Source organism: Oncorhynchus nerka, linkage group LG18 (assembly GCF_034236695.1).
Source record: "Oncorhynchus nerka isolate Pitt River linkage group LG18, Oner_Uvic_2.0, whole genome shotgun sequence".
Classification (NCBI taxonomy): Eukaryota; Metazoa; Chordata; class Actinopteri; order Salmoniformes; family Salmonidae; genus Oncorhynchus; species Oncorhynchus nerka.
Window position 1 is genome coordinate 20,171,349 of NC_088413.1, and position 24,707 is coordinate 20,196,055.

Consider the following 24,707-nt stretch of genomic DNA (forward strand, 5'->3'; position numbering starts at 1 on the left):
GATGAATGGTTAAGTGATGATGTCTAGTAGTTATCATGTTGATGGTCATGATGAATGGTTAAGTGATGATATTTAGTAGTTATCATGTTGATGGTCATGCTGAATGGTTAAGTGATGATGGCTAGTAAACTCAGAAAAAAAGAAACGCCCCTTTTAAAGGACCCTTTCTTTCAATAACATCCCCTATGGGCACAAACCCACCATCGCTGGACCAGACAGGACTGGCAAAAAGTGCTCTTCACTGACGAGTCACTTTTTTTCTGACAAGGGGTGATGATCGGATTTGCGTTTATCATCGAAGGAATTAGCGTACACCGAGGCCTGTACTCTGGAGCAGGATCGATTTGGAGGTGGAGGTTCTGGGGCGGTATGTCACAGCATCATTGGACTGAGCTTATTGTCATTGCAGGCCATCTCAACGCTGTGCGTTACAGGGAAGACATCCTCCTCCCTCATGTGGTACCTTTCCTGCAGGCTCATCCTGACATGACCCTCCAGCATGACATAGCCAACAGCCATACTGCTCGTTCTGTGCATGATTTCCTGCAAGACAGGAATGTCAGTGTTCTGCCATGGCCAGCGAAGAGCCCGGATCTCAATCCCATTGAGCATGTTTGGGACCTGTTGGATCGGTGTTAAAGGAATTCTAAATTCCTCTGTATTATTTCCCAATCAGAATTAATTCTCTACTTTTTTTGCCTCGCTACTGTATATAGTCTGTCTTTTTACTGTTGTTTTATTTCTTTACTTACCTATTGTTCACCAAACACCTTTTTTGCACTATTGGTTAGAGCCTGTAAGTAAGCATTTCACTGTAAGGTCTACAACGGTTGTATTTGGCGCACTTGACAAATACACTTTGATTTGATTAAATCTAAACCAATAGTTATTATTCTTGCAATGCCCCACAAAGAATTTAGCTTATGTTAATGTGATGAGGTTGGCTGATGCCCCATGCTCCAAGACTTCAAAAGTCATCTGAGTAAAATAAACTGTAACAAACAGATGATTAATATTCAAAAACAGAATACAATGTGTCTTCCAAATGAAGGTACCTTACAAGGAAAACTTTTGAAATGACGTACTTATGGAAATTAATACATAAAATGCTAAATACTACATCTCCTAAATGAAAGGTTGTTCCTTTAAGACTAGAGGTTAAATGTTCTGAAATGTTTGAGGCTCTGTATTTCAGGATGTAAAGTAACTGCAGAAACATACATTGTTATGTTCATAAAGTCCTACGTAACTCGCCACTGTGTATTTCCAACCTGGTCTCAGAGCATTTCGTATTATACGGTACGTAAATCTGAGACACCCATTTAGTATGATATGTTACTTTTCATATGGTATGTATCAGTTTGTGGATGCCTATCATCCATTGTGTATGGTATGTTAAGTATTACAATGTGTAAATATGTTATGAACTACAATTTGCATGATATGTTACGAATTTGCTAAACATATGATGTGTTCTGAATTCTACTAACATTAGCTAGCTGACTAACATTAGGAAGGTGAGGGGTTAACTGTCACTGGCCACGATATTTCCTGTTAATGTGTGAAGCTGTATCTTTAACTACAAGTCCCCCTCAACAGGAAGAGAGATGGGGTGAGAAAACACCACTTTAAATACAGCTATTCTTCCTCCATTTACAGATGAAACAACAGAGATGCTTCATCATAGATTATATGAGGCAAATTATATTTTACACTCAAATCAAATTTAGACAGTAATTGATGGCAATGGGAGACGAAGTGAAATTTTGTATTGAAGGGTTACTTCAGGATTTTGGCCCTTTATCTACTTCCCCAGAGACAGATAAGTTTATGGGTGACATTTTTATGACTGTATCCAGTATGAAGGAAGTTAGAGGTAGTTTTGTGAGCCAATGCTAACTACAGGTAGCCTGATGACTGGAGGTGTATGGCAAGCTAGGAGATACCCAGGAAATCAGCTCCTATTGATTTACATTTTGGAAATCTGTTCTCAAGTATACTACAGAGAAAAACAGCAATGTAAGCAAGGATTGAAAATATTAGGTTATCTGACTGTTTTTAAACCTGTAGGTACTGGTATTAACCATGATATCTGACTGTTTTTAAACCTGTAGGTACTGGTGTTAACCATGATATCTGACTGTTGTTAACCCTGTAGGTACTGGTATTAACCATGATATCTGACTGTTGTTAACCCTGTAGGTACTGGTATTAACCATGATATCTGACTGTTTTTAAACCTGTAGGTACTGGTATTAACCATGGTATCTGACTGTTGTTAACCCTGTAGATACTGGTATTAACCATGATATCTGACTGTTGTTAATCATTTAGGTACTGGTATTAACCATGATATCTGACTGTTGTTAACCCTGTAGGTACTGGTATTAACCATGATATGTGACTGTTTTTAAACCTGTAGGTACTGGTATTAACCATGATATCTGACTGTTGTTAACCCTGTAGGTACTGGTATTAACCATGATATCTGACTGTTGTTAACCCTGTAGGTACTGGTATTAACCATGATATCTGACTGTTGTTAATCATTTAGGTACTGGTATTAACCATGATATCTGACTGTTGTTAACCCTGTAGGTACTGGTATTAACCATGATATCTGACTGTTTTTAAACCTGTAGGTACTGGTATTAACCATGATATCTGACTGTTGTTAACCCTGTAGGTACTGGTATTAACCATGATATCTGACTGTTGTTAACCCTGTAGGTACTGGTATTAACCATGATATCTGACTGTTTTTAAACCTGTAGGTACTGGTATTAACCATGATATCTGACTGTTATTAACCCTGTAGGTACTGGTATTAACCATGATATCTGACTGTTTTTAACCCTGTAGGTACTGGTATTAACCATGATATCTGACTGTTTTTAACCCTGTAGGTACTGGTATTAACCATCATATCTGACTGTTTTAACCCTGTAGGTACTGCTATTAACCATGATATCTGACTGTTTTTAACCCGAATCTAGGTGGTGAGTCACATATATTTAATATAATATGTAACAGCCTCAAGATAATTCAGAAGTTTCCAGAACTCCTCCTTCCTTTCACCTTTCTGCTGATTTGGACCCTCTGTTTACTCCCAAATATACATCAACATGTTCAGGAGGTCCAGGACTACAAACATGGAACATTATAATGTCCAGACAATAGATGTGACACTACAAACTGCTCCAAGTGGATATTGAGGGTGGGTAGTCTTAACCAGTGAGGATGAGATGACAGAAACCATCAAGGCTCTCCTCTACATTTACCTTTTAGTCATTTAGCAGATGCTCTTATCCAGAGAGATGTACAGGACCAATTAGGGTGCCTTGCTCAAGAGCACATGGACAGATTTTTTATGTAGTCGGCTCGCATTTTAAAGAAGCAGCAAACTTTCGCTTACTGGCCCAACGATCTTTAACTTCTAGGCTACCTGCCGTCCTCTCTCTTAATGAACCTGATTGTTCAAGGAGATGTTGAGTGACAGCTTGTTGAACAACTTCAAATAACCACATCATTTCCCTCTTTTGGGACCCATCTAGGGGAACAACTGTCAAATATGAGCATCTGATATTGTGCTTATATGTAACTTGACAACAAATATTGACTGTCAAAGATTTTTAAGTAATATCCTTTGATTCTTTGATATCTCTACTACACTCATTGATTAGTGATACAGTCACCTCCTATACAGTGTATGTAATGGTGGTTTGGTACTGTTGAGAATGTCATCACCAGGCCTAAATTGGAGCATGTAAATATCTGTAGGATTTATTTGAATTAGAAATTGTGTGTGCACAAAGTCAAATGTACTAACTTCAAGTTGTATCTGATGATGTGTGAAACATAACTACTGGTCCACAGGAAGCTACAATGTCACGACTCCTTCCGAAGTTGGCTCCCCTTCCTGTTCGGGTGGCGCTCCCCGGTCGTCGTCACCGGCCTACTAGCCACCACTGACTTTTTCCTCCCCCTCCTTATTTGTTTATTGGTTACACCTGTTTTTAGTTAGGGTGATTAATAGAGCTTTATTACCCAGCAGGCCCGCCTGTTGGGTGTGCGGGATTGTTTTGTGTACTGTTTGGTAGTTGTATTTTTCGGAGCTATTTTGTTCCCCTTGTGTGTTGGGGCATTCGGTTGGAGTGTGCATGCACGTGTACGTGTACATATGTGTGCGTGCTTGTGCGTGCATGTGTGTGTGAGGGGGTGTGTGTGTGGGTTTGAGACAGAGAGACTGTGTGTGTGTGTGAAAGAGAGAGAGAGAGAATGAATGAGGAAATTGTGTGCACTGTAGGCTACTGTATGTGTTACAGTATGTTGTCATGGTGATGTTAAACCACTTTTTCACAAATCCAGTTGAGTTTCCTGTCACATGACAAGTCATTCCATGCATCTAGAGAACTCTGTTCATTACGTATCTCAACACAGACCGCCTTACCATATTCTGGTTTGCCAGCACCATTATCAGCCTGATGTGGTGTAGACCGGTACCTACAGGGTTAAAAACAGTCAGATATCATGGTTAATACCAGTACCTACAGGGTTAATAACAGTCAGATATCATGGTTAATACCAGTACCTACAGGGTTAACAACAGTCAGATATCATGGTTAATACCAGTACCTACAGGGTTAAAAACAGTCAGGTATCATGGTTAATATCTGACTGTTTTTAACCCTGTAGGTACTGGTATTAACCCTGATATCTGACTGTTTTTAACCCTGTAGGTACTGGTATTAATCATGATATATGACTGTTGTTAACCCTGTAGGTACTGGTATAATATAATACATGATATGACTCCCACCAGTCTTAGTGTGATAATATAATACATGATATGACTCCCACCAGTCTTAGTTTGATAATATACTACATTATATGACTCCCACCAGTCTTAGTGTGATAATATAATACATGATATGACTCCCACCAGTCTTAGTGTGATAATATAATACATGATATGACTCCCACCAGCCTTAGTGTGATAATATAATACATGATATGACTCCCACCAGTCTTAGTGTGATAATATAATACATGATATGACTCCCACCAGTCTTAGTGTGATAATATAATACATGATATGACTCCCACCAGCCTTAGTGTGATAATATAATACATGATATGACTCCCACCAGCCTTAGTGTGATAATATAATACATGATATGACTCCCACCAGCCTTAGTGTGATAATATAATACATGATATGACTCCCACCAGTCTTAGTGTGATAATATACTACATGATATGACTCCCACCAGTCTTAGTGTGATAATATACTACATGATATGACTCCCACCAGTCTTAGTTTGATAATATACTACATGATATGACTCCCACCAGTCTTAGTTTGATAATATACTACATGATATGACTCCCACCAGTCTTAGTTTGATAATATACTACATGATATCACTCCCACCAGCCTTAGTTTGATAATATAATAGATGATATGGGATCTTTTAATGACGAAAAGACGAAAAGTCAAAAAAGTTCCATTACAGTTCCTAGAAACATGTCAAACGATGTATATAATCAATCTTTAGGATGTTTTTATCAGAAATCTTAAAAAATATTCCAACTGGCCAATTCGTAATTCCTTTGTCTTTAGAAAGGAAAAAGAACGAAGCTCGTGCTCACGGCTGCTCGCTTTCAATAACTAAAGGCTTTCAACTGAGCCACCTTCTCTGACAGGTCTTATTCGCTCCCCTTTCACAATAGAAGCCTGAAACAAGGTTCTAAAGACTTTTGACATCTAGTGGAAGCCTTAGGAAGTGCAATATGACCCCATCTATATTGGATAGGCAATCACTTGAAAAACTAGAAACATCAGATTTCCCACATTCTGGTGGATGTTTCTCAGGTTTTTGCCTGCCATATGAGTTATGTTATACTCACAGACATCATTCAAACAGTTTTAGAAACGTCAGAGTGATTTCTATCCAAATCTACTAATGATATGAATTTCCTCCCTTCTGGGCCTGAGTAGCAGGCAGTTTACTCTGGGCACGGTTTTCATCCGAACGTGAAAATACTGCCCCCTAGCCCAAAGAGGTTATGGAGAAGTTTATCTTTAATCCTATGCATAACACTTGTATATTTCATCAACGTTTATGATGGTCAGTTTTAGGTTTTGTCTATAATCTGTGTGTCAATGTGATGCTGGTCAGAAAAGTCCCTCATGTTGGGTATAATACCTTCTTTATTAAGTGTTTGTCTCCCCCTACTGGCTGTTTTCTACAAGCTCAGTTTCTTCCTTCTATTAATGTGACCTTGACCCATAGAGATAGAAAGAGGATTCATCTTCAAATCTGTTCAATTATAGTGTCTTTGACAATGTGTGCAGCACCACTGAGGCTACATCCCATAGGAAAACCCACCCAGTTAACTACCTTGACTACTTTAAAATGTTGGAAGAATGGTGGAAGCCGTCAATGGCGCTGCAAGTGCCTTACTCTCCAATTTCTAGTTTAACATTTGGTATTCTACCAAATCAAAGCAGTCTTCAGACCATCATTAACATATATTATAGAGTTCCTTAAACAGCAGTGCAGACAAAGTACCTACAAAAGGTCTTTCTCACAGATCCAGTACTCTGGATATGAAAATTGACAGTCCCACTACTCTCATTGGCCTGATAACCAGTAAGGTACCACTGCACAGTTCTGACCTCTGCCACCATTAGAATCTCCACTCTACCAATACCTGCATTAAAGTTAGACTGTTAGACTGACCACTCTCTCAGAACCTACAGTATGAACCACACGTAGTCACACTGACCTCTCTCTCAGAACCTAGAGTATGAACAACACGGAGTTAGATTGACCACTCTCAGAACCTACAGTATGTACAACAAAGAAAATCAGTGCAACTACTTAAACTGTGGTCAATCTTATTATAGCAGTAGTCTCTTACCTTGGGGTGGTCAGTGTTATTATAGAGCAGTAGTCTCTTACCCTGGGGTGATCAGTGTTATTAGAGCAGTAGTCTCTTACCTTGGGGTGGTCAGTGTTATTATAGAGCAGTAGTCTCTTACCCTGGGGTGATCAGTGTTATTATAGAACAGTAGTCTCTTACCTTGGGGTGGTCAGTGTTATTAGAGCAGTAGTCTCTTACCCTGGGGTGGTCAGTGTTATTATATAGCAGTAGTCTCTTACCTTGGGGTGATCAGTGTTATTAGAGCAGTAGTCTCTTACCTTGGGGTGGTCAGTGTTATTATAGAGCAGTAGTCTCTTACCCTGGGGTGATCAGTGTTATTATAGAGCAGTAGTCTCTTACCTTGGGGTGGTCAGTGTTATTATAGAGCAGTAGTCTCTTACCTTGGGGTGGTAAGTGTTATTATAGAGCAGTAGTCTCTTACCTTGGGGTGGTCAGTGTTATTATAGAGCAGTAGTCTCTTACATTGGGGTGGTCAGTGTTATTATATAGCAGTAGTCTCTTACCTTGGGGTGGTCAGTGTTATTATAGAGCAGTAGTCTCTTACCTTGGGGTGGTCAGTGTTATTATAGAGCAGTAGTCTCTTACCTTGGGGTGGTCAGTGTTATTACAGCAGTAGTCTCTTACCTTGGGGTGGTCAGTGTTTTTATAGAGCAGTAGTCTCTTACCTTGGGGTGGTCAGTGTTGTTATAGAGCAGTAGTCTCTTACATTTAGGTTGTCAGTGTTATTATAGAGCAGTAGTCTCTTACCTTTTTAGTATGTTATGTGAATGTGTGTGTGTTACCAGGGTGCTGGTCTCCTGGTCCATTATTAGGAGCAGTGTCTGCTGTCTCTTCTCTCTTGGTGCTGGTCTCCTGGTCCATTATTAGGAGCAGTGTCTGCTGTCTCTTCTCTCTTGGTGCTGGTCTCCTGGTCCATTATTAGGAGCAGTGTCTGCTGTCTCTTCTCTCCTGGTGCTGGTCTCCTGGTCCATTATTAGGAGCAGTGTCTGCTGTCTCTTCTCTCTTGGTGCTGGTCTACTGGTCCATTATTAGGAGCAGTGTCTGCTGTCTCTTCTCTCTTGGTGCTGGTCTCCTGGTCCATTATTAGGAGCAGTGTCTGCTGTCTCTTCTCTCTTGGTGCTGGTCTCCTGGTCCATTATTAGGAGCAGTGTCTGCTGTCTCTTCTCTCTTGGTGCTGGTCTCCTGGTCCATCATTAGGAGCAGTGTCTGCTGTCTCTTCTCTCTTGGTGCTGGTCTCCTGGTCCATTATTAGGAGCAGTGTCTGCTGTCTCTTCTCTCTTGGTGCTGGTCTCCTGGTCCATTATTAGGAGCAGTGTCTGCTGTCTCTTCTCTCCTGGTGCTGGTCTCCTGGTCCATTATTAGGAGCAGTGTCTGCTGTCTCTTCTCTCTTGGTGCTGGTCTCCTGGTCCATTATTAGGAGCAGTGTCTGCTGTCTCTTCTCTCTTGGTGCTGGTCTCCTGGTCCATTATTAGGAGCAGTGTCTGCTGTCTCTTCTCTCTTGGTGCTGGTCTCCTGGTCCATTATTAGGAGCAGTGTCTGCTGTCTCTTCTCTCTTGGTGCTGGTCTCCTGGTCCATTATTAGGAGCAGTGTCTGCTGTCTCTTCTCTCTTGGTGCTGGTCTCCTGGTCCATTATTAGGAGCAGTGTCTGCTGTCTCTTCTCTCTTGGTGCTGGTCTCCTGGTCCATTATTAGGAGCAGTGTCTGCTGTCTCTTCTCTCTTGGTGCTGGTCTCCTGGTACATTATTAGGAGCAGTGTCTGCTGTCTCTTCTCTCTTGGTGCTGGTCTCCTGGTCCATTATTAGGAGCAGTGTCTACTGTCTCTTCTCTCTTGGTGCTGGTCTCCTGGTCCATTATTAGGAGCAGTGTCTGCTGTCTCTTCTCTCTTGGTGCTGGTCTCCTGGTCCATTATTAGGAGCAGTGTCTGCTGTCTCTTCTCTCTTGGTGCTGGTCTCCTGGTCCATCATTAGGAGCAGTGTCTGCTGTCTCTTCTCTCTTGGTGCTGGTCTCCTGGTCCATCATTAGGAGCAGTGTCTGCTGTCTCATCTCTCTTGGTGCTGGTCTCCTGGTCCATCATTAGGAGCAGTGTCTGCTGTCTCTTCTCTCTTGGTGCTGGTCTCACCGTCTCTCAGGATGTCTACACTGACGTAGATATATTAACAATCCTCTCCTTCATCTCACTTCTGTCCAAGTTGACATTCTTGTTCATATCTGGCTCAGGATAGTTGGCCTTTGACAACTTTAACAATGTCTGAGTCTTTTTTTCTATTGAGGTCTACTATACATTAAGTCTCTGCTTCAGGAATGTGCTCCTGAGTGGTGCTGTGGTCTAGGGCACTGCATGTAAGTGCTAGAGGTGTCCCCACTGACCCTTGCTGAGGTAGGCGGTCATTGTAAATAAGAATTTGTTCTTAATTGACTGGCCTAGTTAACAAAATAAAACATAGAATTATGTTACATTAAGTCTCTGCTTCTAGTGATATCTCTGTCATCTGTGTGTCTCTGTCTGTATGACTGATGTAGGTGTTAACTCTAGGGAAGTATCAACAAAATGACACGGGTAGTTGTGGCTCTGCTAATATAACAAATATAACACGTTTGCATACTTGTGTGTGTACTTGTGTGCATGAGAGAGATTGTTACAATGGTCATTGTTAAATTAAATTTCATGTCTCTACATGGTCATCTTGTCCAGTGTACATCTCAACACAGTCCTCCTGCCCAGGGAACCTGACTTGCTATTTGTTATGATGGACAGGACACTATCATACCAGGAAGATATAGATCATAGAGGGGAAGTGAAGAACAAAGACTAGCTGTTAACATATATTAAATATCATATGTAACAGCCCCAAGATGATTCAGGGAGTTTCCAGAACTCCTCCTTCCTTTCACCTTTCTGCCGATTTGGACCCTCTGTTTACTCCCAAATATACATCAACATGTTCAGGAGGTCCAGAACTACAAACATGGGTCATTATAATGTCCAGACAATAGATGTGACACTACAAACTGCTCCAAGTGGATATTGAGGATGGGAAGGCTTAACCAGTGAGGAGGAGATGACAACAGAAACGGACGCAGCTCTGTTCTCTCTAAATGAACCTGATTGGTCGAGGAGTTCGTTGAACCACTGAAAATAACAATTTAACTCCCCTCTTTTGAGACCCATATTGCAGAGTCTGATGTACTATCTTCATGTTGACTCTGGTAAACAGGAAGCTACAATGTCAGGAAACAAGTAGGACTTTTATTAATATACTAATACAAATAAATACAACATTTGTGTGCCTGAGTTTGAGACAAAGAGAGAGAGACAGAGACAGAGGAGGAAGTTCTGTGCACTGTAGGCTACTGTATGTGTTACAGCATGTTGTCATGGTGATTTTAAACCGCTTTCTCACAAATCCAGTTGAGTTTGCTGTCACATGACATGTCATTCCATGCCTTTAGAGGACTCTGGTCTTTGTGTATCTCAGCACAGTCCTCGTCCCCATTAGGACCTGCATTATCAGGCTGTTTGGAATACCAGTACCTACAGGGTTAAAAACAGTCAGATATCATGGTTAATACCAGTAGCTACAGGGTTAACAACAGTCAGACATCACAGTTACAACATCATAATACTAATATGTAGACATCTTATAGTTAACTGCATTGACTGCTATCATCAATATCAGTAACCTGCATAGAAACATGTTGAATTGAGCCTTATTGACAGATTAGTTATCATCTCTCACCTTGTGGTCAGTGTGGTGCCGTCCACCCATTTCCAGGTCCCCTCCTTAACAGAGTCAGTCAGACCAATCCAGACTCTCTTCTTGAGGTTGAAGAGAAATGTCTGTTGTTGAGAAAGATAAATTAGCAGATGTACATGTTTGATCACATTTACCCCTTGCACACCCATCCCCTCTCCCTCTCTCTCTCTCACCTGTTCCTTATCACTGTTTATCATCACCAGGTCTGCTCCTCTCTCCAGACAGTCCTCTCTGCTCTCCTTCCAGGTTTTAGACTCAGTAGACAGGAAGTACCAACTGGATTCAAACTTCTGCCAGCCTTCAGGACAGGTTTGAATATATTGATGACATATGCATTTCCTTCAATTTATCACACTGGACACTTAGTGTAAGAACACAGACTGATGATAAGTTGTGTGGTATTAATGATAATTTATTACTGTAGGTTTACTCACTGAGATTGGTAAGCCTCCCGCTAAGAAAATTTCTCTCAGTCTGTAGCTTGTCTCTCTCTTTAGTCATGGTGTTGTAACTGGTCTGTAGCCGGTCTCTCTTTTTAGTCAGGGTGCTGTAACTATTCTGTAGCTGGTCTCTCTCTTTAGTCAGGGTGTTGTATCTGGTCTGTATCTGGTCTCTCTCTTTAGTCAGGGTGTTGTAACTGGTCTGTATCTGGCTCTCTCTTTAGTCAGGTTGTTGTTGCTGGTCTGTAGCTGTTCTATCTCTGCAGATGAGTTGGTTTTATAGGCTAAGAAGCTCTTAGAGACCCCACCATCTGTTATAACAACAACAAAGTGTATCAATAAAATAGATCATCTGGTGAATTGTAGGTGAATGCTTGTGAATTGTAGGAATTATAACTTCAGACTTACAGTAGACAGACAGGCCTATGATCCCAGCCAGTAGAACACACAGCAGCCCCAGACACACTGCAGCAACTCTGAAGGGTCTCTTCCCTGAGCTATCAGGCTCTGTGGACACAGGTACTGTACATAGCATCAATTAGACACAATCACACTTTTAAAGTGATGTTTTCTCACCCCATCTCTCTTCCTGTTGAGGGGGACTTGTGGTTGTTAAAGATACAACTTCTCACATTAACAGGAAATATAGTGGCCAGTTACAGTTAACCCCTAGTGTCAGGGATTTCCTCCTCTTCTTCCGAAGGCGAAAAGGATCAGAGGACCAATATGCGGCGTGGTAAGTGTCCATGGTTCTTTTAATATGTAAATGTACACATGAACACTACAAAACAATAAACATGGAAAACCTAAACAGTCCTATCTGGTGCAAAGACAGAGACAGGAACAATCACCCACAAACACACAGTGAAATCCAGGCTACCTAAGTATGATTCTCAATCAGAGACAACTAATGACACCTGCCTCTGATTGAGAACCATACTAGGCCGAAACATAGAAATACCCCAAAACATAGAAAAACAAACATAGACTGCCCACCCAACTCACGCCCTGACCATACCAAATAATGACAAAACAAAGGAAATAAAGGTCAGAACGTGACACCTAGCCTTGCTAACGGTATCCAGCTGGCTAATAATAGTAGAATTCACATGTTTAAAACATTCGTAACATATACAAATTGTAATTCGTAACATGTCATACAAAATGTCAATCGTAACATCATAGAAATATTCATTTGTAACATACAAAATGGATCATGGTGTCACATCCTGACCTTAGAGAGCCTTTTACTGTCTCTATTTGGTTTGGTCAGGGTGTGATTAGGGGTGGGCATTCTATGTTTTTGTTTTCTATTTCTATGTTTTGGCCGGGTATGGTTCTCAATCAGGGACAGCTGTCTATCGTTGTCTCTGATTGGGAACCATACTTAAATAGCCCTTTTCCCTCCTTTCCTTGTGGGAAGTTAACTTTGTTTGTGGCACATAGCTTCACGGTTGTTTTGTATTGTTTATTGTTTTTTGTTCGTCGTCATCCTAAATAAAAGGAATATGTACGATCACCACGCTGTGCTTTGGTTCTCTTCATTCGACGGCCGTGACACATGGACATCCACAAATTGATACATATCATATGAAACCTATGATATTACACTAAATGGAGTGACTCGGATTTATGTACATAATAATAAAAAATGCAATGAGACCAGATGGAAATACACATTGGAGATTTGCATTGGACTTTATGAACATCAAAATAAATGTTTCAGCAGTTAGTAAACATCCTAAAATACAGAGACTCGAACATTTCAGAACATTTAACCTCTAGTCTTAAAGGAACAACCTTCCTTTATGAGATGTAGGATTTAGCATTTCATGTATCCTTTTCCATAAGTATACCAATTCCAAAGCTTTCCCTTGTGAAGTAAGACCTATATTTGGAAGACACGTTGTATTCCGTTTTTTGAATATGTAATAATCTGTTTGTTACAGTTTATTTTACTCAGTTGACTTTTGAAGCCTTGGGGCATGAGGCATCGGCCAAACTCATCACATTAACATAGGCACACTTGTTTATGCGGCAAGTGGAAGGATAAGAACCATTAGTTTAAACTTCCATGTGTGTGTCTCTATGACTACTGTGTATTTACCAGTGTTCTTAGATTCAGGTTGTTTATCTGTGCTCCAGTTCACAGTATCCTGTCCACAGCTCTTCCTGTCTACATTAGCATAAATATCCTCCATATAAAGGCTAATTCTAATTGCCCCCTTAAAATATACTTTGGTACTTTATGTATCTACACACAGTACAATGGACAGTATATTCTGTGATATACTGTATCCTGTTAAACAGCTGCTTTAGTTTAACAGTCTGCTGTGTCTGAGAACGTACAGTGTTATAGGTGTAGGGAGGACTTCACACCTGAGAACGTACAGTGGTTTGAGAAGACAACAACCTCCAGAAAGAGACACAACAGCAGATAGACACCATGATGAGTGTGTGGGTATGTAGCAGACAGGTCCACTGGTGCTAGGTGAATTGTGTTGCCGTTGGTAACCTACACGTTGTCCCTTGAACAGTGAAGGTTGTGAGTCATTCTCACCTTCTATTAGCATTGATTTTGTGTGAGTCAGTTTCCTCTAAGTAATGTTCTGCCATCTGTGTGGGTCCAGGTAACACTGTTTAAAGTATTTAATCACATTTAATCAGGAAGCTGGTAGACCTTGTTAAAACTTCTTATTGCTGCAGGGGCAGTATTGAGTGGCTTGGATGAAAAGGTGCCCAGAGGTGCCCAGAGTGAACTGCCAGCTCCTCAGTCCCAGTTGCTAATATATGCATAGTATTATTAGTTATGGATAGAAAACACTCAGAAGTTTCTAAAACTGTTTGAATGACGTCTGTGAGTATAACAGAACTCATATGGCAGGCAAAAACCCAGGAACAAAATCCAACCAGAAAGTGGCAAATCTAAGGTTTGTAGGTAAGTGAAGATTTACAACGCTATTTATGAGTTTTGTTGACTGCACAATTTGGCAGGTAACTGTATGGCTTCCTTTTGTGGCTGAATGCTGTTCTCAGATTATTGAATATTGTGCTTTTGCCGTAAAGCTTTTTGAAATCTGACACAGCGGTTGCATTAAGAACAAGTGTATCTTTAATTCTATGTAAAACATGTATCTTTCATCAAAGTTTATGATGAGTATTTCTGTTATTTGATGTGGCTCTCAGCAATTTCTCCGGATATTTTGGAGGCGTTTCTGAATATGGCGCCAATGTAAACTGAGGTTTATGGATATAAATATGAACTTTATCGAACAAAACATATAAGTATTGTTTAACATGAAATCCTATGAGTGTCATCTGATGAAGATCATCAAAGGTTACTGAATCATTTTATTTCTATTTCTGCTTTTTGTGACTCCTGTCGTTGGCTGGAAAAATGGCTGTGTTTTTGAGGTGACCTAACATAATCGTTTGTGGTGCTTTCGTTGTAAAGCCTTTTTGAAATCGGACACTGTGGTGGGATTAACAAGACGTGTATCTTTAAAATGGTGTGAAATACTTGCATGCTTGAGGAATTTTAATTATGAGATGTCTGTTGTTTGAATTTGGCGCCCTGCACTTTCACTGGCTGTTGTCATATTGATCCCGTTAATGGGATTGCAGCCATAAGACGTTTTAAAGAACATTGTTCCTTCATTTATTAATCTGTGCTTTGTTATTCTTATTATTAAAGTGATGAGCATAGGTGGGGTAGCAGCATGGCCTCGTGGTTAGAGCATTGGTTGCAAGATCAAATCCCTGAGCCAACAAGGTACAAAATCTGTCATTCTGCCCCTGAACAAGGCAGTTACAACGTCATTGAAAATAAGAATTTGTTATTAAAACTGAATTGCCTAGTTAAATAAAGGTCAACTAAAATAAGGAGGTTGTAAAAATACAAAAATAGGTTAATAATTGGGCCCACTTTTTGGGGGAAAATCACATGACATTTTTCTAATAAAACTAATGAAGAATAATTTTAGAGATTACAGTATGTCTACATACTCTCCTCTACATCTAAAAAGAACAATTATTTGTCTTATTTTTTCTCTCTTCCTCGTTCTATTAATTTTCTTCTTCCTCCTCTGTCTCTGACACTAAGGCTCTATCTCAATTAATATCTCCTCTCCACCTAGCTCCTCACCTCCTCACATCTACTCCTATCTCATCTCTCCCCTCCTCTGATCTCCTCTCCTCCTATTTCCTCTCTTCCGTATCACTGTATCCAATGATCAGCATAGTAATTACTACCAGCTAGCTAATGTTAGTAGAATTCATATGGTTAGGACGTACGTAACATATTGTATATTTTTGCAAATTTGTAACATATCATACACATTATAATTTGTAACATATCATACAACATGGTTGATGGGCATCCACAAATTGATACATACCATATGAAAGGTAATATTTCATATTATAATGGAGTGTCTCTGATTTACGTAGAGAATAATACAAAATGTTTTGAGACTAGGTTGGAAATACACAGTGGCGAGTTACAGGACATACTGAAGGACTTCATCAGCATAGTAATTACTAGACTACCAGAAAAACAACGAGAGAGAGAGTTTCCAATCATGTTCCTAAAAATGTATGTTTTGACTCATGGATGTCATTCCATGAGAACTGTAGATGTATTATAGAAGCCACGTACTATTTGCATTTGAAAATGTAATGGAAAGAGAGAGAGAGAGAAAACATGTGTTGATAATGGTATGCTCATTTTAGAGAATGTCTTTAAAGCTGTAAAAACATAGGACTATGTCTATATTTGAGGAGGATATTTGTATTACAGTGTCTGACTGTCTGGATCTCTGTGTTGTTTAGGTACTGGCAATCTCACCTGTTTAGTGTGAAATGTGTATTTGTGTTTGTGTTTGTGTGTGTGTGTGTGTGTGTGTTTGTGTTTGTGTTTGTGTTTGTGTTTGTGTGTGTGTGTGTGTGTGTGTGTGTGTGTGTGTGTGTGTGTGTGTGTGTGTGTGTGTGTGTGTGTGTGTGTGTGTGTGTGTGTGTGTTCATGCAATCTTACCTGAAGCAACAACTCCATCTCGTGGACTGGGCTTGAAGGCTCTTACGTTGGCATATATTTGGCCATCACTGTCTGTGTTCTTCATGGTATCAGGCTCATCGTCTTCAAATCCATCTGGGATTTCATAGACTCCCTCTGACATCTTAACACACTTGTGATCAAATACAGTAACTTCTACTTCTAACCTGAACTCTAATATACATCTATAGCTATGTCTTCTTCCTGCACTGTCCTGCGTCTGTGTGATTTATGGTAGTGAAACTCTTTATCAGTCTACCACAGTGGATGATAAATTGTGAAATCGACTGGCCAACACGTGACATACACCAACCTTAGTTTGATAATAAACTACACTGTATGACTATATATTGTGCTATATGATGTATGTGTGAATTCAAAGGATCACAATTTTGGATCTGCTGAAGTAAATTGGGATCCTGTTAATTGACATATACACTACATATATCCTAACTGAGTTTAGAGCACTCATAGCCTTCAAATGGAGACCACATTATGGCTCTCACTCTGTGATTAGTGTTTTAGGGGTAAGGTGCCCCTAGACGCTGATATTAGGTCTGTTTCAAATTTCCACCACAAATGGTTAAGGTTAAGATTGCGGGAGGGAAACCTGATCCTAGATCTGTACCTAGGGGAAACTTCCCCCTGTTTTGTGACTGGCCACCAATGACCAATTTTTGTTCTATCTATGCTGACTGTGAAGAATTACTCAGAATGAAAAAGCAGAAGTTCTGACAATATCTCCATAGTTTCAGTTTTAAGGGAAATGAAAGAAGAATAAATAGCCTCCACATGATTTATTATAAAAAGTTCATATTTCCACCCTGTCTTTCAGTACATCATAACATATACATACTGGTTACATCTAATGACACAACTCTCTCTGCACTGATTCCAATGTTCCACATGACATCTACCTACATGAACTATTATACAACTCTACAGCTCTACTCTATTCCACAGGAGGAGAGAAAGCATCACACAGACCCTTAGATACAGGGACAGAGTCAAAGGTGTCCCTCTGTTGGACGTAGTACTAACCACAGGTTAGGGGGCGGCAGCGTAGCCTAGTGGTTAGAGCGTTGGACTAGTAACCGGAAGGTTGCAAGATCAAACCCCCGAGCTGACAAGGTACAAATCTGTCGTTCTGCCCCTGAACAGGCAGTTAACCCACTGTTCCTAGGCCGTCATTGAAAATAAGAATTTGTTCTTAACTGACTTGCCTAGTTAAATAAAGGTAAAATAAAATAAAATAAACAGGTACAGCTGTAGTGTTGGTGACAGAGACCTGGGTGGATGTAATACGAACTACAGGTACAGCTGTAGTGTTGGTGACAGAGACCTGGGTGGATGTAGTACTAACTACAGGTACAGCTGTAGTGTTGGTGACAGAGACCTGGGCCTGGTTTCCCAAAAGCATATTAAGGCTAAGTTAATCTTAGAACATTAGGATCCTATGGTAATAACGATGGACTTAGATGATATTGGGAATCTGGGCCTTGGGATGTAGAGCTCACAACCACCACCACCACAGAGTATTTCACTGAGCCAAGACACACACCCATGTTGCCTGCCCTGTCCACTACATCTACCTTCTTTGATCAGCAGGTGGCGCTGCAAGCCACCCGGGTCATGTTCTCGGCCCACCGCCGTTGAGGGTCCCGTTTCCCTGGCATAGGGTGACACAGACGATGCCTGTCCAGTTGACACCGTCGGTGAGGTTGGCAGAGTTCTGCTGATAAGGGGCACTGAAGTCGGCCGGGCAGTTGGACAAGGGGGATCTGTCATCTGGAGGGAGGGGAGATGGAGCAGAGACACAGAGAGAGAGACGCAGAGACTGGGACATACAGTGGGGAGAACAAGTATTTGATACACTGCCAATTTTGCAGGTTTTCCTACTTACAAAGCATGTAGAGGTCTGTAATTTTTATCATATGTACACTTCAACTGTGAGAGATGACATCTAAAACAAGAATCCAGAAATCACCTACCAACCAGTAAGAATTCCGGCTCTCACAGACCTGTTAGTTTTTCTTTAAGAAGCCCTTCTGTTTTCCACTCATTACCTGTATTAACTGCACCTGTTTGAACTCGTTACCTGTATAAAAGACACCTGTTAACACACTCAATCAAACAGACTCCAACCTCTCCACAATAGCCAAGACCAGAGAGCTGTGTAAGGACATCAGGGATAAAATTGTAGACCTGCACAATGCTGGGATGGGCTACAGGACAATAGGCAAGCAGATTGGTGAGAAGGCAACAACAAGAAGGCGCAATTATTAGAAAATGGAAGAAGTTCAAGATGGCGGTCAATCACCCTCGGTCTGGGGCTCCATGCAAGATCTCACCTCGTGGGGCATCATTGATCATGAGGAAGGTGAGGGATCAGTCCAGAACTACACGGCAGGACCTGGTCAATGACCTGAAGAGAGCTGGGACCACAGTCTCAATGAAAACCATTAGTAACACACTACGCCGTCATAGATTAAAATCCTGCAGAGCACGCAAGGTCCCCCTGCTCAAGCCAGTGCATGTCCAGGCCCGTCTGAAGTTTGCCAATGACCATCTGGATGATCCAGAGGAGGAGTGGGAGAAGGTCATGTGGTCTGATGAGACAAAAATAGAGCTTTTTGGTCCAAACTCCACTCACTGTGTTTGGAGGAAGAAGAAGGATGAGTACAACCCCAAGAACACCATCCTAACCGTGAAGCATGGAGGTGGAAACATCATTCTTTGGGGATGCTTTTCTGCAAAGGGGACAGGACAACTGCACCGTATTGAAGGGAGAATGGATGGGAACATGTATCGCAAGATCTTGGCCTACAACCTCCTTCCCTCAGTAAGGGCATTGAAGATGGGTTGTGGCTGGGTCTTCCAGCATGACAACGACCCGAAACACACAGCCAGGGCAACTAAGGAGTGGCTCCGTAAGAAGCATCTCAAGGTCCTGGAGTGGCCTAGCCAGTCTCCAGACCTGAACCCAACAGAAAATATTTGGAGGGAGCTGAAAGTCTGTTTTGCCCAGCGACAGCCACGAAACCTGAAGGATCTGGAGAAGGTCTGTATGGAGGAGTGGGCCAAAATCCCTTCTGCAGTGTGTGCAAACCTGGTCAAGAACTACAGGAAATGTATGATCTTTGTAATTGCAAACAAAGGTTTCTGAACCAAATATTAATTTCTGCTTTTCTGATGTATCAAATACTTATGTCATGCAATAAAATGCTAATTATTTACTTAAAAATCATACAATGTTAGTTTTTGGATTTTTTTTTAGATTCCGTCTCTCACAGTTGAAGTGTACCTATGATAAAAATTACAGACCTCTACATGCTTTGTAAGTAGGGAAACCTGCAAAATTGGCAGTGTATCAAATACTTCTTCTCCCCACTGTATATCTTAACCTAAAAGAATCCGAAGAAGATTCTAGATTCTAGATTTTGCTCTAGACAGTGTAATTACTAAAATCGATAAGTAGGAACAGGTCCGTAACGACCTGAAGGTAACTGGCCAGTACCACAACTAAACTAACTTAACTTCTTGGCGCAAACCATCCCGTTACCAGGATAATTCTCATCAACAACCGCTGAGTGCAGAGCGCCACATTCAAAAAATATATGAAATCACAAGTGCAATCTATTAAAACACAGTTTAGCTTTTTGTTAATCCACCTGTTGTGTCAGATTTTGAAAATATACTTTACAGCGAAAGCAATCCAAGCGTTTGTAAGTTTATGGATCACTAGACAAAACATTATGAACACCTAGCATCAAAGTAGCTTGGTCACGAAAATCAGAAAAGCAATCCAATGAATCGCTTACCTTCGATCTTCGGATGTTTTCACTCACGAGACTCCCAGTTACACAATAAATGTTAATTTTGTTCCATAAAGATTATTTTTATATCCAAAATACCTCCATTTGTTTGGCGCGTTATGTTCAGGAATCCACAGGCTCGAGCGGTCACGACAACGCAGACGAAAATTCCAAATAGTATCCGTAATGTCCACAGAAACATGTCAAACGTTTTTTATAATCAATCCTCAGGTTGTTTTTAAAATATATAATCGATAATATATCAACTGCGACTGTCTCTTTTTCAGTAGGAGAGGGAGAGACAATGGCTGCCCAAGCTCTGTTGCGCAAGCAAAACTCATGCGGACACCTGACGCGATGTTATCTTTCTCGTTCATTTTTCAAAATAAAAGCCTGAAACTATGTCGAAAGACTGTTGACACCTTGAGGAAGTGATAGGAACAGGAATCTGGTTGATATCTCTTTAAATGGAGCGAAGGCAGGCTATGGAACATGGAGCTTTCAAAATAGAGGTCACTTCCTGGTTTGATTTTCCTCAGGTCTTCGCCTGCAATATCAGCTCTGTTATATTCACAGACAATATTTTGACCGTTTTGGAAACTTTAGAGTGTTTTCTATCCTACTCTGTCAATTATATGCATATTCTAGCATCTGGGCGTGGGAAATAGGCCGTTTACTTTGGAATGATATTTTTCCAAACATAAAAATAGTGCCCCTAGCTGAAAGAGGTTAATATTGTGACCTAAGTATAATTGGTTGATTATTATGAAGGGATATAAAATAGATACGTGAGAAAGAATGGTTATTCTGACTATTTCATGAAACTAGGGTCTTATTAATACACTCTGGGTTATGGGTAGAATAATTTAAATGGTTAATTGAATAATTCAATCATAAACATTCGTTCAAGAGTCGTGTCTAATAATAAAATCCAAGGGAAATTTGTTTCCAAGTAGAGTTAAGAACAGTTTTATTTTATTTTTTTATTTCACCTTTATTTAACCAGGTAGGCTAGTTGAGAACAAGTTCTCATTTGCAGCTGCGACCTGGCCAAGATAAAGCATAGCAGTGTGAACAGACAACACAGAGTTACACATGGAGTAAACAATTAACAAGTCAATAACACAGTAGAAAAAAAAGGGGCAGTCTATATACAATGTGTGCAAAAGGCATGAGGAGGTAGGCGAATAATTACAATTTTGCAGATTAACACTGGAGTGATAAATGATCAGATGGTCATGTACAGGTAGAGATATTGGTGTGCAAAAGAGCAGAAAAGTAAATAAATAAAAACAGTATAAAAACAGTATGGGAATGAGGTAGGTGAAAATGGGTGGGCTATTTACCAATAGACTATGTACAGCTGCAGCGATCGGTTAGCTGCTCAGATAGCTGATGTTTGAAGTTGGTGAGGGAGATAAAAGTCTCCAACTTCAGCGATTTTTGCAGTTCGTTCCAGTCACAGGCAGCAGAGTACTGGAACGAAAGGCGGCCAAATGAGGTGTTGGCTTTAGGGATGATCAGTGAGATACACCTGCTGGAGCACGTGCTACGGATGGGTGTTGCCATCGTGACCAGTGAACTGAGAAAAGGCGGAGCTTTACCTAGCATGGACTTGTAGATGACCTGGAGCCAGTGGGTCTGGCGACGAATATGTAGCGAGGGCCAGCCGACTAGAGCATACAAGTCGCAGTGGTGGGTGGTATAAGGTGCTTTAGTGACAAAACGGATGGCACTGTGATAGACTGCATCCAGTTTGCTGAGTAGAGTGTTGGAAGCCATTTTGTAGATGACATCGCCGAAGTCGAGGATCGGTAGGATAGTCAGTTTTACTAGGGTAAGCTTGGCGGCGTGAGTGAAGGAGGCTTTGTTGCGGAATAGAAAGCCGACTCTTGATTTGATTTTCGATTGGAGATGTTTGATATGAGTCTGGAAGGAGAGTTTGCAGTCTAGCCAGACACCTAGGTACTTATAGATGTCCGCATATTCAAGGTCGGAACCATCCAGGGTGGTGATGCTAGTCGGGCATGCGGGTGCAGGCAGCGATCGGTTGAAAAGCATGCATTTGGTTTTACTAGCGTTTAAGAGCAGTTGGAGGCCACGGAAGGAGTGCTGTATGGCATTGAAGCTCGTTTGGAGGTTAGATAGCACAGTGTCCAATGACGGGCCGAAAGTATATAGAATGGTGTCGTCTGCGTAGAGGTGGATCAAGGAATCGCCCGCAGCAAGAGCAACATCATTGATATATACAGAGAAAAGAGTCGGCCCGAGAATTGAACCCTGTGGCACCCCCATAGAGACTGCCAGAGGACCGGACAGCATGCCCTCCGATTTGACACACTGAACTCTGTCTGCAAAGTAATTGGTGAACCAGTCAAGGCAGTCATCCGAAAAACCGAGGCTACTGAGTCTGCCGATAAGAATATGGTGATTGACAGAGTCGAAAGCCTTGGCAAGGTCGATGAAGACGGCTGCACAGTACTGTCTTTTATCGATGGCGGTTATGATATCGTTTAGTACCTTGAGTGTGGCTGAGGTGCACCCGTGACCGGCTCAGAAACCAGATTGCACAGCGGAGAAGGTACGGTGGGATTCGAGATGGTCAGTGACCTGTTTGTTGACTTGGCTTTCGAAGACCTTAGATAGGCAGGGCAGGATGGATATAGGTCTATAACAGTTTGGGTCCAGGGTGTCTCCCCCTTTGAAGAGGGGGATGACTGCGGCAGCTTTCCAATCCTTGGGGATCTCAGACGATATGAAAGAGAGGTTGAACAGGCTGGTAATAGGGGTTGCGACAATGGCGGCGGATAGTTTCAGAAATAGAGGGTCCAGATTGTCAAGCCCAGCTGATTTGTACGGGTCCAGGTTTTGCAGCTCTTTCAGAACATCTGCTATCTGGATTTGGGTAAAGGAGAACCTGGACTTCACAGTGTCCCAGAACTTTTTGGAGTTGGAGCGACAGGATGCAAACTTCTGCCTGAAGAAGCTGGCCTTAGCTTTCCTGACTGACTGCGTGTATTGGTTCCTGACTTCCCTGAACAGTTGCATATCACGGGGACTATTCGATGCTATTGCAGTCCGCCACAGGATGTTTTTGTGCTGGTCGAGGGCAGTCAGGTCTGGAGTGAACCAAGGGCTGTATCTGTTCTTGGTTCTGCATTTTTTGAACGGAGCATGCTTATCTAAAATGTTGAGGAAGTTACTTTTAAAGAATGACCAGGCATCCTCAACTGATGGGATGAGGTCAATGTCCTTCCAGAATACCCGGGCCAGGTCGATTAGAAAGGCCTGCTCACAGAAGTGTTTTAGGGAGCGTTTGACAGTGATGAGGGGTGGTCGTTTGACTGCGGCTCCGTGGCGGATACAGGCAATGAGGCAGTGATCGCTGAGATCCTGGTTGAAGACAGCGGAGGTGTATTTAGAGGGCCAGTTGGTCAGGATGACGTCTGTGAGGGTGCCCTTGTTTACAGAGTTAGGGCTGTACCTGGTGGGTTCCTTGATGATTTGAGTGAGATTGAGGGCATCTAGCTTAGATTGTAGGACTGCCGGGGTGTTAAGCATATCCCAGTGACTAGAATAACATTCTAACTTAGTCAACCATCAGAGTAAATCCTCAAAGGAGAAAGGTTTATTACTTGTGTGAGAGATAGATATATTGATCGGTCGAAATTCAACAGAAACGACTTAATTTGATTTCTGTCTGTCTCATGAAACTAGAGCCTTACAATCTCTGGGTTACAGATAGAGCTGATTAACAAGTTCATGGGTGAGACCTAATAATAATCTAAAAGTCATGAGTGATTATTCCGATTTTCTTAGTGGGTAACAATGAGAAGGGTTAACCAATAATGGGGAGTAAATCCTCAAAGGAGGTTCCGGAATTAACCGGAGATGAAGGATATGTGGAGTCTAAGGATAAAAGGAACATTTATTTTGGCCCAAAATGGAGAAAAAGTATGAATTTGATGGACGTCTAGATGTAGAAAAGTTAGAAACCATGATGCATAAAATGTGTGGGGAGAAGGCAGGGAAGTTGCAGGCAGAAGGGCTAGACACAGCTAGGGTTGGCTAGCTGAAGCCAAAGAGAGAGAGTTGCCTGTACCAGTTGTTGTGAAATGAAATGGTGGAAATCTATGTCTGCATCTTAATCAGAAGTTTTAAAGGGGAAGATGTTTGTGCATCAGTGGAGGCTCCTCAGATGAGGAAGGGCAGAACCATCCTCCTCTTTGAATTTCATGATTTAAAAAACAAACATTTTTAGACCAAAATATATACTAAATGTGTTCACGTCACAAAATAATTGATTAAAACAGATTGTTTTGCAATGAAGGTCAACAGTAGCCTCAGCAACACTATGTTGGGTAGCACCATGGTGTAGCCGGAGGACAGCTAACCTCCTTTTGGAGGCTCTTGGTTCTCACCCCCTTCCATAAACTTACACATAAATTATGACACCTTCCGGAGGACGTCCTCCAACCTATCAGAGCTCTTGTAGCATGAACTGACATGTTGTCCAACTTAACAAAGGATCAGAGAATGAATCTAGTACTGAAAGCATAAACTACAGCTAGCTAGCACTGCAGTGCATAAAATGTGGTGAGTAGTTGACTCAAAGAGAGAGAAAGACTGTACTTGAACAGTTTTTAACAAATTCATTTCTTCAAAAATGAAGGAGAAGCAAGAGAGAGAGTCATTT

The 24,707-nt window shown here is 41.3% G+C and overlaps 2 protein-coding genes across 2 annotated transcripts in view; one reads left to right on the forward strand and one right to left on the reverse strand.

Moving 5' to 3' along the window:
- Positions 1-24,707, forward strand: part of LOC115125365 (oxidized low-density lipoprotein receptor 1-like) — a 70,322-nt gene that overhangs the window by 15,631 nt on the left and 29,984 nt on the right. The gene's annotated exons all lie outside the window — the stretch shown is intronic.
- Positions 10,179-11,295, reverse strand: LOC135561807 (CD209 antigen-like protein D). Its single transcript, XM_065003685.1, has 4 exons — positions 11,141-11,295; positions 10,880-11,004; positions 10,689-10,789; positions 10,179-10,483 (listed from the first exon to the last, which is right to left on the reverse strand). Exons 1-4 carry the CDS (start codon positions 11,205-11,207, stop codon positions 10,336-10,338), a joined length of 441 nt encoding a protein of 146 aa, XP_064859757.1. The 5' UTR covers positions 11,208-11,295; the 3' UTR covers positions 10,179-10,335.

Excerpts from the sequence above, each read along its gene's own strand:
- LOC135561807 (XM_065003685.1), bottom strand. The coding sequence starts at position 11,207 with ATGACTAAAGAGAGAGACAAGCTACAGACTGAGAGAAATTTTCTTAGC. Across the intron at positions 11,005-11,140 it reads CGGGAGGCTTACCAATCTCA|GCTGGCAGAAGTTTGAATCC; the intron begins GTGAGTAAACCT and ends CCTGTCCTGAAG. Across the intron at positions 10,484-10,688 it reads GGCACCACACTGACCACAAG|GTACTGGTATTCCAAACAGC; the intron begins GTGAGAGATGAT and ends TTAACCCTGTAG.